Source organism: Colletotrichum phormii, assembly GCF_030913505.1.
Source record: "Colletotrichum phormii strain CBS 102054 chromosome Unknown BDP81scaffold_1, whole genome shotgun sequence".
Lineage (NCBI taxonomy): Eukaryota > Fungi > Ascomycota > Sordariomycetes > Glomerellales > Glomerellaceae > Colletotrichum > Colletotrichum phormii.
In genome coordinates this window covers 1,475,676-1,490,520 of record NW_026851443.1, presented here as the reverse complement: position 1 = coordinate 1,490,520, position 14,845 = coordinate 1,475,676, and the positions used below count along the sequence as shown (strand labels likewise).

At 54.7% G+C, this 14,845-nt stretch overlaps 5 protein-coding genes across 5 annotated transcripts; 3 read left to right on the top strand and 2 right to left on the bottom strand.

The window, feature by feature from the left end:
- Positions 1-2,183: 2,183 nt before the first annotated feature.
- On the top strand, positions 2,184-3,320 carry BDP81DRAFT_444299 (RmlD substrate binding domain-containing protein; the record flags this gene model as incomplete). The annotated part of the gene is made up of 4 exons (XM_060591817.1): positions 2,184-2,368; positions 2,427-2,446; positions 2,514-2,972; positions 3,025-3,320. 4 exons carry the CDS (start codon positions 2,184-2,186, stop codon positions 3,318-3,320), a joined length of 960 nt encoding a protein of 319 aa, XP_060451627.1.
- A 1,626-nt stretch (positions 3,321-4,946) lies between these two features.
- BDP81DRAFT_6393 (uncharacterized protein) lies at positions 4,947-9,633 on the top strand. The gene is made up of 2 exons (XM_060596092.1): positions 4,947-7,493; positions 7,562-9,633. Exons 1-2 carry the CDS (start codon positions 5,217-5,219, stop codon positions 9,365-9,367), a joined length of 4,083 nt encoding a protein of 1,360 aa, XP_060451626.1. The 5' UTR covers positions 4,947-5,216; the 3' UTR covers positions 9,368-9,633.
- A 266-nt stretch (positions 9,634-9,899) lies between these two features.
- Positions 9,900-11,133, bottom strand: BDP81DRAFT_388496 (farnesyl pyrophosphate synthase; the record flags this gene model as incomplete). Its single annotated transcript, XM_060587133.1, has 2 exons — positions 9,900-10,823; positions 10,948-11,133. The coding sequence occupies 2 exons, from the start codon at positions 11,131-11,133 to the stop codon at positions 9,900-9,902; spliced, it is 1,110 nt and encodes a 369-aa protein (XP_060451625.1).
- Positions 11,134-11,800: 667 nt separating this feature from the next.
- Positions 11,801-14,608, top strand: BDP81DRAFT_412954 (tetratricopeptide). The gene is made up of 4 exons (XM_060589254.1): positions 11,801-12,117; positions 12,176-12,739; positions 12,804-12,936; positions 12,995-14,608. Exons 1-4 carry the CDS (start codon positions 12,020-12,022, stop codon positions 14,216-14,218), a joined length of 2,019 nt encoding a protein of 672 aa, XP_060451624.1. The 5' UTR covers positions 11,801-12,019; the 3' UTR covers positions 14,219-14,608.
- On the bottom strand, positions 14,298-14,699 carry BDP81DRAFT_6379 (uncharacterized protein). Its single transcript, XM_060596091.1, has one exon. The coding sequence runs from the start codon at positions 14,595-14,597 to the stop codon at positions 14,376-14,378; it is 222 nt and encodes a 73-aa protein (XP_060451623.1). The 5' UTR covers positions 14,598-14,699; the 3' UTR covers positions 14,298-14,375.
- Positions 14,700-14,845: the final 146 nt, after the last annotated feature.

Genomic DNA, 14,845 nt, shown 5'->3' with positions numbered 1-14,845 from the left:
GAAAGAAGGCGGGATCCTTTTTTTATTTATACTTTCTGATACAAGCCTTTCCTATTGATGATCATGTACACAAGAATACCAAATACATAGCGAAGAACGTCCTGTTGATACCTTTGACAACTAGATAGACCAAAGAGAAACCCTCCACTGGGATTGCATGTATTAAGATGCCGTGTTATAGCATGAAGCTGACCCAGGAAACAGAAATAGACAGTTCACGCACCCCCCACCCCCCCACCTGGAAACTTTGTCACTCAACTTGACACTTGTTCAATGGAACCTCACCGCTTTGACATTGCATGAATGGCCAATGTCAAACCTGCGGTATTGCCCCGTGTGATCTGGGCTTACGAGTCTTCGCGGCTCTGCAACTTGCAAAAGAGTTCGCAACGACGCAACCTCAAGCGACCCCGTTTTTGACTACACATCAACCTACATGAATCGCAGTAGGTAGTATTCCGAAGGAAAATAACTTGGAATGCGGCAACGATGGCAGAGAGGTTTTGCAGTCGCCCACCGGAAGGGATAAAAAGCATGGCATTAACCGCCGCCAACCAAATACGACAGCGATCTTCCCTGTTGTGACACTGTCAAAGAGCTGTTCAGCTCCTTCGTCCTCTCTTTTTTTCTTTCTTTCTTGAATGAACAGTCGCAATACCCAAGTTACTTATTCCACGGGTGGAAGAATGATCCCATTCGGAGTGGAGAATTGGGCCGGTGAGAGACCACTGTCCAACTTTCCAAGTTTTGAAGAATGTTTCTAGTGATATTGCGCATGCCGGACCGAGTCGTGGCATCGCGCTATTTTCTCCCCGTCACTCTCTCTGTGTCTTATCTTTTTTTTTTTTTTTTTGGAAGCAGACCAGGATTGAATCCTGCGAACTTCCTTCGTCGTCTGCTCATCGAATGATATAAATGGTAGTTGGCCATTTGAGTTCTGCCCGTTCAAGGCGCTATTGCCTCTCCAACTGTACTGTGCATATGCCGGCGCTGCATATGTACTTAGCCCTGAATTACTCGTATCATGCTCCGATAGATCATCCTGGGACAGGGTCGCTGATTGGGGGCTTTTGACGTTTCTTCGTATTAGAAGTTGGTCAAGAAATCTTCTTTTTCATAGGGAATAGGCAGTCAGGCCCCCCGCTGCGCAAGCCATACTCGAAGAGAAGATGGGTCGGATGATCGTATGCTGGGCTTGGCGAGGGCCTCCCTGTGCATGCTTCGGAACTAGAAGGGCGCATATCTAGGAGAGATGGCACGGATAACGTAGAGCGCAAAGCTCAGGTAGACCGCTGAAGGGAAACATGATCGGCCCAGAACCCGTGGCTCGATCAGTGCTAGTCGCTCGAATCTCTCCGAGATGATCTCCTTTATGGTACGGTATCACGTATCTGGAGGTGCTGTCCAACCTTGCTGCTAGACCACATGATGCCTTGTCAGATGTTTGGGATATGTGAAAGCACTGCACCTAGACACGAGATATCGCGAGCTGCGAGAAACGGGCCTAGTATCATTACGGTGTAGGCGGAACATCGTCGAAAGACTTGCCATGACTCGACCTTGAGGGTTGACGGCATTTTTCAGCTGTGGTCCGTCCACCACCGAGCCCAGAAAGACGAAACGACGATGCCGCCGAAAAGTGCGATGCATCCCCTCTTGCCTGCCGCCGAGTCTCTCGGCACGAGGCGTCGCGTAGCCGCATGCCTGCCCGTAGATCATGTCAAATTGGGTACGATTCCAGAAATCGAGGCGAGCCTTCTTTTGGAACGTCAACTTTCACAGGCTGGCCCCTCCCCCCACCATCAATCTCTTCTCTGAAAGTACATCGGGATCATCTGTGCCATCTGCCAATTCACGCGATGGATGTGTTCATCTGAAGTTGAGAAGAAGTTGGGTGAAAGCCGTGATGAAGCAGGAGCAAGCCCTTGGATGGAATATGCATTAGATGAGGATGATGTAATTATGCGAGTTGGCCCAATTGAGTGTCCCGCAACGATCGGGTCGCGGAACCCCACCGCGGGGTAGTCGACGGTACCAGAGCTTTCCATGTAATTAAATGACATTTTGGTCGACACTTGACCTGACGCAAATCGTTTGGAAGACATCATTGAGGAGCCGTGTAGACTCTACTTCACTTTAGAAACTATCCTCCTGCACCAAGGACGCACTTTTATTTCAACAACATGGCGGGCAAAGACGTGGTCGTGACCGGAGCCACTGGTCTCCTCGGAAGACAGGTATCGCGGGCGTTTGATATGAAGAGTTGGAACGTCAAAGGTACGGGATACTCTCGCGCCGACGGTGTCTCCGTCTTCAAAGTCGACCTCGGAAAGACCTCTGAAGTTGAAAAGTTCCTCGACGGATCCAAGTGAGGCTGCCGCTCTCATGCTTGTCCAAGACCATACGTTACTGACACACAATGCCAGGCCTCAGGTAGTCGTGCACTGTATGTAAACCAACGTCTCCTCATGAGACCAAAACCTCAGCACACACTCACACAAAAGTATAAACAGGCGCCGCCCAGAGGTTCCCAGACAAGGTAGACAGCGACCCGGACGCCGCCCGCGCTCTCAACGTCGAGGCCACGCGGTCCCTCGCCAAGCTCTGCGCCGCCCGCTCGACCCTGCTCATCTACATCTCGACCGACTACGTCTTCTCCGGAAAACAGGGGAACGCCCCCTACGAGGCCGACGCGCAGACGGGGCCGACGAACCTCTACGGCCAGACCAAGCTGGACGGCGAGCGCGCCGTGCTGGAGGAGTACGAGGCCGCTGGGCCCGGCGCCGCGGGGCTGGGCCTCGTCCTCCGTGTGCCTGTGCTGTACGGCAAGGCGGACACGCCGGCGGAGAGCGCGACGAACGTGCTCATGGACACGTTGTGGAAGACGCAGGACGGGGGCGCCAAGGTGAAGATGGATCATTGGGCTATTCGGTATCCGACCAACACGGAGGATATTGGGCGCGTGTGTCACGGTAATTGCAGGCCTAATTGAGAGGCGAGAGATCATGGCTGACAGAAGTACAGATATCGCCGACAAGTACCTCGGGGCCGATGACCGCAGCTCGTTCCCCAGGATCCTGCAGTTCTCTAGCGAGGACAGGATGACAAAGTACGAGATTTGCCAAAAGTTTGCAGATATCATGGACCTTTCCATGGACGGCATCATTGCCAACACGGAGGGCAACGACCCAAATGCGAGCGTGCAGCGGCCGTATGACTGTCATCTCAGCACGCGGGCTCTCAAGGATCTGGGCATTGATGTGTCGACGAGTGACTTTATTGGGTGGTGGAGGCGTGAGGTGCATGCTTTCCGGCACTGAATCTGGCTCCATCTTGTCTCACTGGGATAGATGTGTCTATCTGGACAGTTCTGGTGCACAGATTCCAACCAACTAGATCAACAGCGTGATGAAGGGGGGAGGGGGGGGGGGGGGGGGTTGTCCACGGGATGAGGGCCTTTCTGGTTGCAGACGTGATGTGCCCGTCTCTCTTCGATTTTGTACACGATGCTGGCATGATATTGAATCGCAATGGTTCAATCGATGGGCAGAGACATCGATAAGTGGCAGATATGGGTCTAGGCTGTTTGACTTGTCTTGAGCGGGCACTAAAGCAGAGATCGATAGAGTTGGAAAAAGAACAACGTCGAGGAAGAAAAACAAAACATGAGATTACGTACAGAACCCGAAGTATAAAGCTCCAAGCATAGTAAAACCTCTTTCGTGATTAAAAATTTACTCCTTTATAAAATCCTAGGCATCAAGGTGTTCTTGTTCCTTTGTGACTGTTAACCCGCGAAGGTAAAAGCAACTTACAGCTCACTGCCACGATGCGTGTACATTGGGCGGTTCCCGGACATAAAGGGAATGGAAGAGAAATTGGAGAAATGGCGAAGTGTGTAAACTTGGACCGGGCAGCTAAGTTACCTTAAAGGGCGAGGGGATACTGTCAGCCAATATTGGAGCGCTCCAAGGCAAATCATACGCAATATGACGAGCAACGTGAAGCAATTTCAAAACCGTGACCTTTGCATCTCGCTGAAATTACAACCCTGCTTACACGGGCTCACCGCTCACGGAGGATTCTGCCCAGGCCGAGGTCGCGTCAATCGTATGGGAGAAACTGTAAACACTGACACGTTGAGAGGGAGTCGGGGATGTGGTCTGGAATGTAGAGCCTGCCTGCTCGTTCCTGAACCACAATCCATCTTCTATGGGGTGCAGATTGGACGAAGAACGACTGGCATTTGGCAAAGGACGTGCGGTGTCGCGCTCTCGTTGTGCTTTGCATGCCTCTGGCCACACATGCCCCCCCCCTTCAGCTGACGCGTGGGCTGCTGAGTGCTGAATGGCGAACAGGTAAGGTAAAGTAAGGTAAGGTGAATAGAGTGAAAAGATGAGGCGATTCCTGGGAGAGATGTAAAAAGTCTCCCTTGCCTTCCGTCTTGGAAGGTAGGGCCCCGACTTATGGGAAGGAGAGGTCTTGCCACATTTTCTTTTTTTCCCCTTCCTTCTTTCCTCCTTCGCTTTTTGCTCCTGGTTTTGCCTGCCTGCTGCTGCCTGCATCAACGAACGTCGTCTTTTGCTTGTACGACACGACAACTAAATTTCTCATCATCGTCAACTTACTTACTTTGCTTATTGCTTCAACTCAAAAGTGCTATTACCTTATCGTAGCCACCTAATCTAATCAATATTAACTCACATCTTATTTTTACTTTTAACTTTTTGCGAACCCCCGTCAAAGATTTCCCTACCCGGGAACCGAAAAAACAAGTTTTGTCGGGACGGACCACCCCCTATCAATCTCATCTTTCGTTATCTATCACTTGCAGAGAGATCTACAGGGTCCTGGGGCAGCACCGCAGCAGCAATCAAGGGCAGGGGAAAAAAAGGGCAAAGGCTGCAAGATAACGTTCAAGTGTTCCCTGTTGGGCTGGGGGCGATCAGCTCGGAGGGTTCCAAGGTTCCAGCGGACTGGGCCGCAGCCGCACAACGCCGTCGCTGCTACCATCGACGCCATCGGACGAGAAAATCCGGGGTTCTGATTTCGAGACCCTGTCTAGCATCGCATCACATCGGGCAAACGGTTCAAGGGAAAGGATATTGGCAACGACGAAGACGCTGTCGAGGGAGAGAAGGAGGAAACGAGCTCTGGAAACGAAATAACACAATTACTTTACACACAAATCGCGCACCCACACACACGCACCCACCATGGAAGGGTTTCCGCGTATTAATCGCACCATGTCGGCAGGCCCAGGGCCACCGAAATCGCCCGCGCCGCATCCACCCCGACGGGGCCAGAGCGTCACCGCCGGGAGGCTCACGCGGTATAGGAGCGTGCGGGAGCACAAGAGCGTGCTGGACTTTGGACGCAACTGGCGGGACTGGGAGGTGGATATTTTCCAGGACGACGAGACGATGTCGAATGCCACGACCGAGACGGGTACGGCGACGAGCATTGCGTTGGGTCTAGGCATTGGGATTGCCGTGGACGAGGAGGAGGAGAGTGGCGTTGCTGGTGATGATGGACAGATATCGGTCTCGTCGCCGCATCGTCAGTATCAGCAACAGCATCAGCAGCAACAACAGCAGCAAACACCAGCTTCGTCGGCAAGGAGGAGACGAACGGCGCCGTTGCTGTCGACGCCGCCGCCGCAGACACCATCGGGAGCACCGCAGTTGACGATGCAATGGCAGTGGCCCGATCTCATGGCCGGTACCGGCGTCAGCGACGGTTCGTCTCCGTTTGGTTTCGAGAATTCTTCGGTCAGTCGTGGTGCAGTAACAACAGGAGATGAAGGCTGTGGTGCGAGTTATTATTGTCGTGGGGGTGTTGATGCTGGAGATGGTGCGGTTGGCGGTGGAAAAAGAATGGCGGTCCCAGCCCCTCCCGAGTCCCCCGTGCGGTTCAGTTATCCCAATCGACGGCGACCAACCAAGACGGCCCCCAAACCGGATCTCGACGACAGCTGGAGCCCCTTGCATGGAAGCTCGTCTCCTCCTTTTTTTTCTTCTTCGCCGCCTTCTTCGTCTCCCAAATCCCCTACTACTACGACTACGGATACCAGGTCATCTCCTGCGGGTGGTCGTGCTAGTTGTATTACTGGTGATGGGAGTGCAACTGGAACAGACGCATGCGGCCCCTATGGCCCCAGACCCCCAAGCGAACCGGGTTCCCTATTCTCCCTAGCGCCATCCTATTCCGGGTCCACGTCCCCAGCCCCAGGGGTTCCAGGGGTTCCAGGGGTTCCAGGGGTTTCCTCCACTCAGGCCGCCCCTTTGTATGCCTTGGGCCCCTGTCCGCCGGCCCCGTCTGCAGGATCAGCGTTATTACCACCAGCGCCAGCGTCAGCTGCTGATGCGTCTGCTTCTGCTCCTTGGTCTGCGGCACCGAAACCGAACCTCCTTGTACCACAACCACCAACACCGCTGACGACAGTACCTCCTACACCACCACCACTACGCGCAGTCGCAGCAGTTCCAGTCGTCCGCGCATTCGCACTTGCGCCTGCATCTGCTTCTGCGCCAGCGCCAGGAGAAGGATTCCAAGGAACGGCACCACTTGAACCAGTTACACCACCGCCGCCAATACCGCATCACCCTCCACCACCACACTCGCTATTACATCCAACACAACCATCTCCTCCTGGATTGGGACTGGGACTGGGACTGCTTCCGTTGCCCTTCCCGGCTCAAGGCCAAGCCAGAGTCCAAGCCCAGGCACATCATACCCGAGCACGCGACCTCGTCCCGCCACCCGGTCTCCATCTGCGCCCTCGTTCGCACAATCCAATCTTGGTTTCTTCCCACTCGTCATGCGCCGACCTGAAGCTCGCTGCTAGGGCTGAACACGCTCGCTCTCAAATCATCACCAAGCTCGCTCTCCAACCCGACCCTGACAACAACTACTACACCTACAGCAACACCAACAAGGAGGAACTCCACAGCAGCAACGACCCCAACTGGGACCAGCAACTTGCCCGTCAAGAAGAAGATCGACAGCGCCGGCGCCACCAACAACACCAGCAATTGCTCGCTCAGGAAGAAGAGGAGCACCGACGTCGCAAAGAACAGGAAGAGGAGGACGCTGCTCGCTGGGCCGAAGAGGTTGCTCGTCTTGAAGCAGAGACCGATCGCATTTTAGCAGACCAAAAGGCAAAAGACCTTGCGAGACTCTCGGCTCAATTGGCAGACCAAAAGGCAAAGGACCTCGCTCGACTCCAGGCTCAATTGGCTGCCGTACCCGACGCACCAGCCTCCCGTGTTCGGAGCCCCATTGTCGACAAGTTCACCTTCTTCTTGAGAAAGGGTCGCAAGTCCGACCCTGCCACTACTCTCAGCAAACCTCCCTCTCAATATTTTCAACCCCTCACCCTCGACCACAGGCCCGTCAGTGTCATGGACCCCTCCCGCTTTATACAAGCCGGTGGTGGCGGCATTGTCCCTCAGACAGATGCCCCGACCTCTGCCAGCAATGCTGGAGAACGCGTGAGTCTTTCCCACACACTGATCATGATCTTGACCCTCATCTTTTTGCTAATTTTCTTCTCTCATAGCGAGTGACGATACGTTGCATGCAGTCGTCAATCAGTCTTCCCGTCACCCCGGATACTACCCCGAGTGAGATTCTATACTCGGCCGCCAACCTCATGACCCACAATATCAACCCGCAAACCAGTGTCGTGCTCGAGTGCTACTTTGCTTTTGGTCTGGAACGCCGCCTGAGACGCTATGAGCCAGTGGCTCTTGTGATGAATTCCTGGGACCGCGATACGCAGCACTGCCTACTCATCGTACCGGGTGAACCTACGGACAAGAACCCCGACCTGAACATCGAAAGTGTGCCCCGCACCATCGATCCGCCCCCAGGTCTCATCAACTTCGCGCTATACCACTCTCAGCGGCCCGGTAAATGGAACAAACGCTACGTCACGCTCCTGGAGACTGGGCAGATGTTTTCGGCCAAGAAGAAGGATGCCAAACTGTCGGACAAGGATGCCGTCTCGCTCTGCCATCTGTCCGACTTTGACTTATATACAGTCACCGAAAAGGACATGCTGAAGCAGATTAGAGCTCCAAAGAAGAATTGCTTTGCCATCAAGAGTCAACAGAAATCAACAGTCTTCCAAAATACGGAAAACTTCATTCACTTCTTCGCCACGGACGATGTCAAGCTCGCGGAAGACTTCCAAAGAGTCGTGCAAGGGTGGCGTAGTTGGTACATCGCAAACAAGATAGTCGACTTGAACAAGAAAAAGGCATCTACCCACAGCAGCAGTGCGAGAAGCGGAACAAAAACGGGCGGCGGCGGTCTTACACGAAGCGGCACTTTGCACCGGCCCCGGCCATCCACCGAAGAGACGCCATACACCATTGGAACGTTCTCTCCACTCCTGGACATGGACAGATTCGAGAAACCGATTGACGATTTTGGAAAGGATTTGGACAACAAGCCCACGGCCCGTCCGGCGGACCATCACTCCACACCCAGACATATCCAGTCTCAAAAGGTTGTTTCTCGATCTAGGACCACGCCGAATCTGTCACAGCCTCAGACAAGGAGACTCATCGACCCTTTTGCCAAAGACGAGTTCAAATCCGGCGGTTTGCTAGGCCAGGCTTACGAGGGACGCAAGCAGCAAGCAGAGAAGGCTGCTGCCACCGCAGATCATCAACAATATGCAGTTGAGAGTCCGTTCACCGGTGGGCACTCGCTGCTCGGTCAGTTCCCGGAACACGAAAACAGCGGGATGCCGCAGAGAAGAGGCACGGTGCGTTCGTCTCGTCCTACGGCGACGGACCCTATGCCCCAGCCTCGGAGTCGATCACGGCCACCCGCCGGACGCCCGACCACCTCATCGCGTCCCAAGACATCAGACGGCGGGTCATCTTCAGGAAAACGAGAGATGCCGCAACCTCTTGTCGACCTCACGCCGAAGGTGCCCGACCTGCCCGCAGCTTGGCGAGATGGTCAAGGTCGCGGTGTACGGGTGCCCACCGGGAAGCCCCTGATCGAGATGGCGACGGGGCTGGAGCTGCCAGATGGACACCTAGGGCCGCAGCTGCCGACTGTCACCCGCATGGGCACGGCAAAGGCGTATCCTCCCCAGCGCATGGCGTCGCAGTCGGCCGCTTCGAGACCAAGGAGTCGATCCACGGCAGGCGGCGGTGCTGTACGTCGTGTGGTTTCCAATGAGCAGCAGCCTCCCATGCCGTCCATGCCGCGACGATCGTCGAGAAGGGATGACGATGACGTTCCGCTCATCAACTTTGTGGAACGCGAAAGGGGCCGCGATACGAGGCCTCGCATGTCGCAGGGCATGTCGCAAGGTCTCGGGCGGAGTGGCACCGTCAGGCACTGAGGGATGACGAGAGCGGATGGAGGCGGCGGTTTGCTGAAGACTGGAAAGTGCTACCAACATTGTAAAACCAAGAGTAAAAGAAGAAACGGGAGAGCGGATATTGCAGTGGGCGCGATTTAGGGCGCATAGGGTGGTGTCATTTAACATGTAAGATACCCGGATGTTGACGTGACAAAGCATGTCGGTCACAAAAAAGCTTTTGGAAGGGGAAGCAAAAAGACGAAAACATTTTGTTTTCGTTTAGTTTATCTACCCGACTGCCTTACTAGGTACCCCATAGTCGGGGACATTTTCCTTTGTAAAACTCTTAATACGATTTTTTTTTCATGCTTTCTAACAGTTCTATTGTTTGGGTTGGTGTCATCATCGTCAATCAATTGGACTCTGGTATCTATCTTTCTTCTTTTTCTTCTCTAAAATCTTCCACATGCAGAATCCGCTCCTGACTTTGTAACATGATGCCGCGCCAAATACACACGCGCGCGCGCGCGCCCCCCCCCCCTGCATTAGTAACTATACTTTTGTCGTAAGTTTATTTGGAGCGCTTGTAGATCTTGGCCAAGAAGATTTCAAAGATGCCCTTCTTGAGGCCCTCGCTCTCGTCAATGTTGTTAATCATATCCTTGATCTCGCCGGCGCGCTTCTCTTCGAACTCCTCGAAGCGGCGCTTGAGCTCCATGTCGTCAAAGAGCTTCTTGATGACGGCCTCCTTGGCCTTGTCCTTTTGGCCGTAGTTCTCCTCGAGGATGGTGCGCTGCTCGGGGGTGGCGATGGCGAGGGCCTGGTTGACGAGCCAGCTGCACTTGTTGTCCATGATGTCGGTGCCGATCTTGCCAATGTGCTCGGGCAGGCCAAAGTTGTCGAGGTAGTCGTCCTGGATCTGGAAGTACTCGCCGAGGGGGATGAGTATGTCTTCGGCCTGCTTGAGGTTCTTGGGGGTGGCGATGTTGAGGCAGTGGAGGGCGAGGGCGACGGGGAGGTAGAAGGAGTAGTAGGCCGTCTTGTAGACGACGATAAAGCGGTACTTCTCCATGCTGAAGTTGTCGAGGTTGACTTTTTCCTCGGGGGCGGTGAGGAGGTCGCAGAGCTGGCCGAGCTCGGTCTGGAAGGTGACTTCGTGGAAGAGCTCGAGGAGGTCGACGTAGCTGGCGTGCTCGCGGAAGAATTTCTTGAGGAGGGTGTAGATTGCGGCCTCGAGCATGAAGGCGTCGTTGATGGCGACCATGCCGACGCCTTCATGGCGGTACCAGCAGGGCTTGCCGCGGCGGGTGATGGAGCTGTCCATGATGTCGTCCGAGACGAGGAAGAAGGCCTGGAGGAGCTCCGTCATCCAGCCGAGGGTGGCGGCTTGGAAGTACTCTTCCTCGGAGAGGGGCTTGTCGAGGAGGAGGGAGACGGAGTCGGGGACCGACATGCCGCGGTTGCATTTTCCGCCGAGGGTGTTGATTTCGAGACTCTGTTGGCGCAAAGGAAGGCTGTTAATCTTCGGTGTTCTTCTACAGTTTTCCCCTTTCCTTTGAGAATGAGATTGTCGCCGCACATGCGCTCACACGCATAGCCTCATATCCAATCACTTAGACAGCAGAGGAGGTGCTAGCAGCAACAGCGTTGGGGATTGTCGGGGGTCGGTGTGGCTGAATGCTTGCCTTCTTGTACCACGCCAGCTCCTCCTTGGGAAGCTTGTACTTTTGCGCATGCTCGAGGAGGACCTCCTCGAGCTTAGGGAAAACCGACTCGAACTCGGTGAGGGTAGTCTTCTTGGCCATCTTGTTCTGATTTGCGGTGTGGTCTGAGGCCGGCTCGGCGGGGTGGCTGGATTAGGGGGCAGTTGGTTGCAACGGTCTTTTGGAGGCGTTCGAGGAACAGATTAGCGACGAGAGCGAAAACGGAGTGGAGGTTTCGTGGGGAGAGGGGGGGAAGAGCGGGGTTAGGGAAGGGGAAGAATCAAGGAGACAAAGGTGGACGAACAATGGTAGCGAGAGAGTGAAGTGAGAGAGAAGATGGTTGGGAAATTTACTTACGCAAGTTTGCGATAGCAATCCGAAATTAATGCGCCCGCGTCAAATTAGAGCCAACTCGTACAAGATGAGAAAGTGTACCCCTCATCCGATCTTCAGTTGCTATTTTGGCAGGCGGTGGGGGGGCGATTTCCTAGACGGTCCCTGGTGTTGCCGGGATAAGTGGGGTATCGGCGCCCCACGACATCCAATTGACTTCCGCTCCAAGACCGTGACGGGGTCCCAATTACCTAAGCTCACCAAAGTTTATTGGATTGGCTGCACACGCTGTGTTGCTCACCGTGGGCGGACAGGTACACCGCAGGTCACTTTAGCGTTGTCGCGCCCGGCGCGTGGTGGGAATCCTGGGTGGACCGCTTCCTTTTCTGCCGTTGAGCTTTACTACGTCAGGACAAGGAAACACAACACTCGCATCGCCAGTTCCAGCAGACCTGTATCCTTGCATTACGTCTCGCAATCCCCGCCTTGCGTTTTGAAGCTGTAGACAGTGAACTGTAGAAGCGACTGTTCCTTAGCTAACAGCGCTCAATTGGACTTTGTATCGATCCACTTCCCTACGAATTGGAACCCACGCGACAGGAAGCGCAAGACCGAGCGACTCAGCTTTTGGCCCTCTGGCCAAGGATGCGCAGAGATGTCACTCAACGAGAATGAGCTGTCACAGCTCCGCGAGTCTCTTCAGGATGCCGTAGTCAAGTGCTCCGAGCGGTGTCTATACTCCTCTGCGAAATGGCAAGCTCTCCAAAGTCCCCTTGCGAGAGAGAGACTCCACGGCTGACCTCGATCCCAGGGCCGCAGAGCTTCTCAACGCCATACCCGAGCCTTCGAACGACGCCGACCCCGCCGATTCCGATGCCCAGTACGTTCCGACAGTCTTCACTGTGAATGCCGATCCCGAAGAAGCCCTCCTCGAAGCCAAAGAGATCAACAAATACTTACTCGCCAAGACCCTCTTCGACTCAAGGGAGTTTGACCGCTGTGCTGCTATCTTCCTACCCGATTCTGTATTATCCGGTGTTTTGAGCTCCAATGCGGATGGGCCGTCGGGGGCGTCCAAGGGAAAGTCAAAGACCAAGACGAGAGGGGACGCCGAGACGACGAGGGCAACCGGCGGCAGCAGCACCGAGCAGCCCCGGCTCAGTCAAAAGAGCTTGTTCCTCGCCCTGTATGCAAAGTTCATGTCCGGGGAGAAGCGCAAGGACGAGGACTCCGAGATGGTCATGGGACCCCAAGATTTGGGCAACATCGTCAACAAGCAGTTGAACGCCGTCAGCCGGTTCCTCAGCAACTGGTTCGACGAGCGGACGACGGACGACGGAGACATCCTCGGCAGCCAGGGCTGGCTGGAGTACCTGTGAGTAGGCGGCATGCTTCTCCTTTCCTCGTCTTATAGCGTGCAACTGCTGACTGGGGGCCAGATACGGCATGGTGCTCGCAAAGGAGAAGAACGAAGACAAGGCGATGGACTACTTCGTGCGAAGCGTCCACCTGTACCCCATGAACTGGGGCTGCTGGCTGGAAATGACCCAACTCATCTCCCGGATAGACGACGTAAGTCTTTGCTTCTGCCAAGGTGCCCAAGAACCTGGAAACGCTGACGAGTGCACAGTTGAGTCGAATTGCCGAGCATCTCCCGCAAAACATCCTCTCCTTCATCTGGCACCTCTACACCTCGCTCGAGCTCTACCAGGCTACACCCGAACTCGCCAACTCGTTGGACTCACTACTCGGAATCTTCCCAAACTCGTCCTTCCTTCTCACATGCAACGCTTTGCTGTCATATCATTCGAAAGACCTCGTTGCCGCTGAACAACATTTTAGTCGACTGCTGTCTCTCCATCCCCACCGGCTAGAGTCATTAGACCACTACTCCAATATTCTCTACGTCATGAACTTGAGACCGAAACTTGCCTTCCTTGCGCACCTCTGCTCGAGCATCGACAAGTTCCGGCCAGAGTCTTGCGTGGTGGTGGGCAACTACTACTCACTGCTATCCATGCACGAAAAGGCAGTGCAGTATTTCCGCCGAGCGTTGACCCTCGACCGAACATGCCTGTCAGCATGGACACTCATGGGTCACGAGTACGTGGAGCTGAAGAACACCCACGCCGCAATAGAATCGTATCGACGCGCCGTCGACGTCAATCGCCGGGACTACCGAGCTTGGTACGGCCTCGGCCAGACGTACGAAATGTTGGAAATGCACACCTACAGTTTGTGGTACTATAAAAAGGCAGCCGGACTGAGACCTTGGGATGGCAAGATGTGGCTTGCCGTCGGCTCGTGTTTGCAAAAGATGGGCCGTGACCAGGATGGTATCAAGGCGTTGAAGAGAGCTTTGCTGGCAGACGCATATTACGACGTTGGAAGCAGCTTCGGAAGCGGTGGGGATCTGCTCAACGGCAGAGGCGCGACGGGTCACCTGGATCCAGAGCTGCTCTTCCAGATCGCGAGCATGTACGACCAGCTCGGCGAAGAGGAGGAATCAAAGGCCTACATGGAGCTTTGTCTTGCTCAGGAGGGCGGGGAAGCCGCGGATAATGTCTTGAACGATTCGATCGCCATACACAACGACTCACCAGGCGCATCTGACGATGAAGGTAATGGTGAAGGCCGCAAGGAGGGCGGAAACGAGGGAACTGGTGTCACGGCATCGACGAGCAAGGCGCGAATGTGGCTCGCCAAGCACGCCATGCGGACGGCGGACTACAAGACGGCCAACCGACTGGGGACTGAATTGACGCAAGATGGCTTCGAGGTTGAGGAGGCCAAGGCTTTAGTGAGAGAGGCTAGGGTACGCATCAGAAATGCGGAATTGGGCATCAGTCCCTGAGTATAGTACGAGAAAAGGCGGCACCGGGAATTGCTTGGGCTCTGGGGAACGACTCAAACAACAAACGGGCAACCCGCGGTAATGGGAGCCGAAAAGCCAAGTCGTGTCGAGAACATTGGGCGCCGTATGAAATGTCGTTGACACCACATCTTCGTGTCTACCAAGCGTTCACGGATAGATGAGGCGAAGAAAAGGGACTGCTGAGGGACTCGGCGTATGATGATTGTTCAAGTATCCGGGCGTAAAATAATGAGATACCACATTGCCTCGGAAACCTAGGACGTTGTAATGCTTCGAGTGTCGTGAATCCCACCAGAGACCTGGGAAATAAGGCCACCCACATGTATAGAATTGCAAGTGAGACTGGCAGGTTTATCATACCTTACCTTGCGCAATCGCGGGATCAAATCCGGCGCCGGCCCCGCGGCAACCTCCCCGCCTCCACGTTTTTCCCTCCGCATCTGACTGCCCTCGCCCATATAAAGAACCCAAGACTTCCAGATAGCCTCAAGATCGGGTCCCCCAATACCTTGTCCACGCCACCCATGACGGTCAGTCAGGGTATCACGCATAGCATCACGGGAGGAATCACCGTATCAGACGTTACAGGTGCGAATAGGAACCACA

What these genes read in the sequence shown, in the direction of transcription:
- BDP81DRAFT_6393 (XM_060596092.1), top strand. Translation starts at nt 5,217, where the DNA reads ATGGAAGGGTTTCCGCGTATTAATCGCACCATGTCGGCAGGCCCAGGG. An exon ending in CCAGCAATGCTGGAGAACGC is followed by an intron (nt 7,494 to 7,561) that starts GTGAGTCTTTCC and finishes CTTCTCTCATAG; the next exon opens with CGAGTGACGATACGTTGCAT.
- BDP81DRAFT_412954 (XM_060589254.1), top strand. Translation starts at nt 12,020, where the DNA reads ATGTCACTCAACGAGAATGAGCTGTCACAGCTCCGCGAGTCTCTTCAG. An exon ending in CAGGGCTGGCTGGAGTACCT is followed by an intron (nt 12,740 to 12,803) that starts GTGAGTAGGCGG and finishes ACTGGGGGCCAG; the next exon opens with ATACGGCATGGTGCTCGCAA. An exon ending in TCATCTCCCGGATAGACGAC is followed by an intron (nt 12,937 to 12,994) that starts GTAAGTCTTTGC and finishes ACGAGTGCACAG; the next exon opens with TTGAGTCGAATTGCCGAGCA.
- BDP81DRAFT_6379 (XM_060596091.1), bottom strand. Translation starts at nt 14,597, where the DNA reads ATGATAAACCTGCCAGTCTCACTTGCAATTCTATACATGTGGGTGGCC.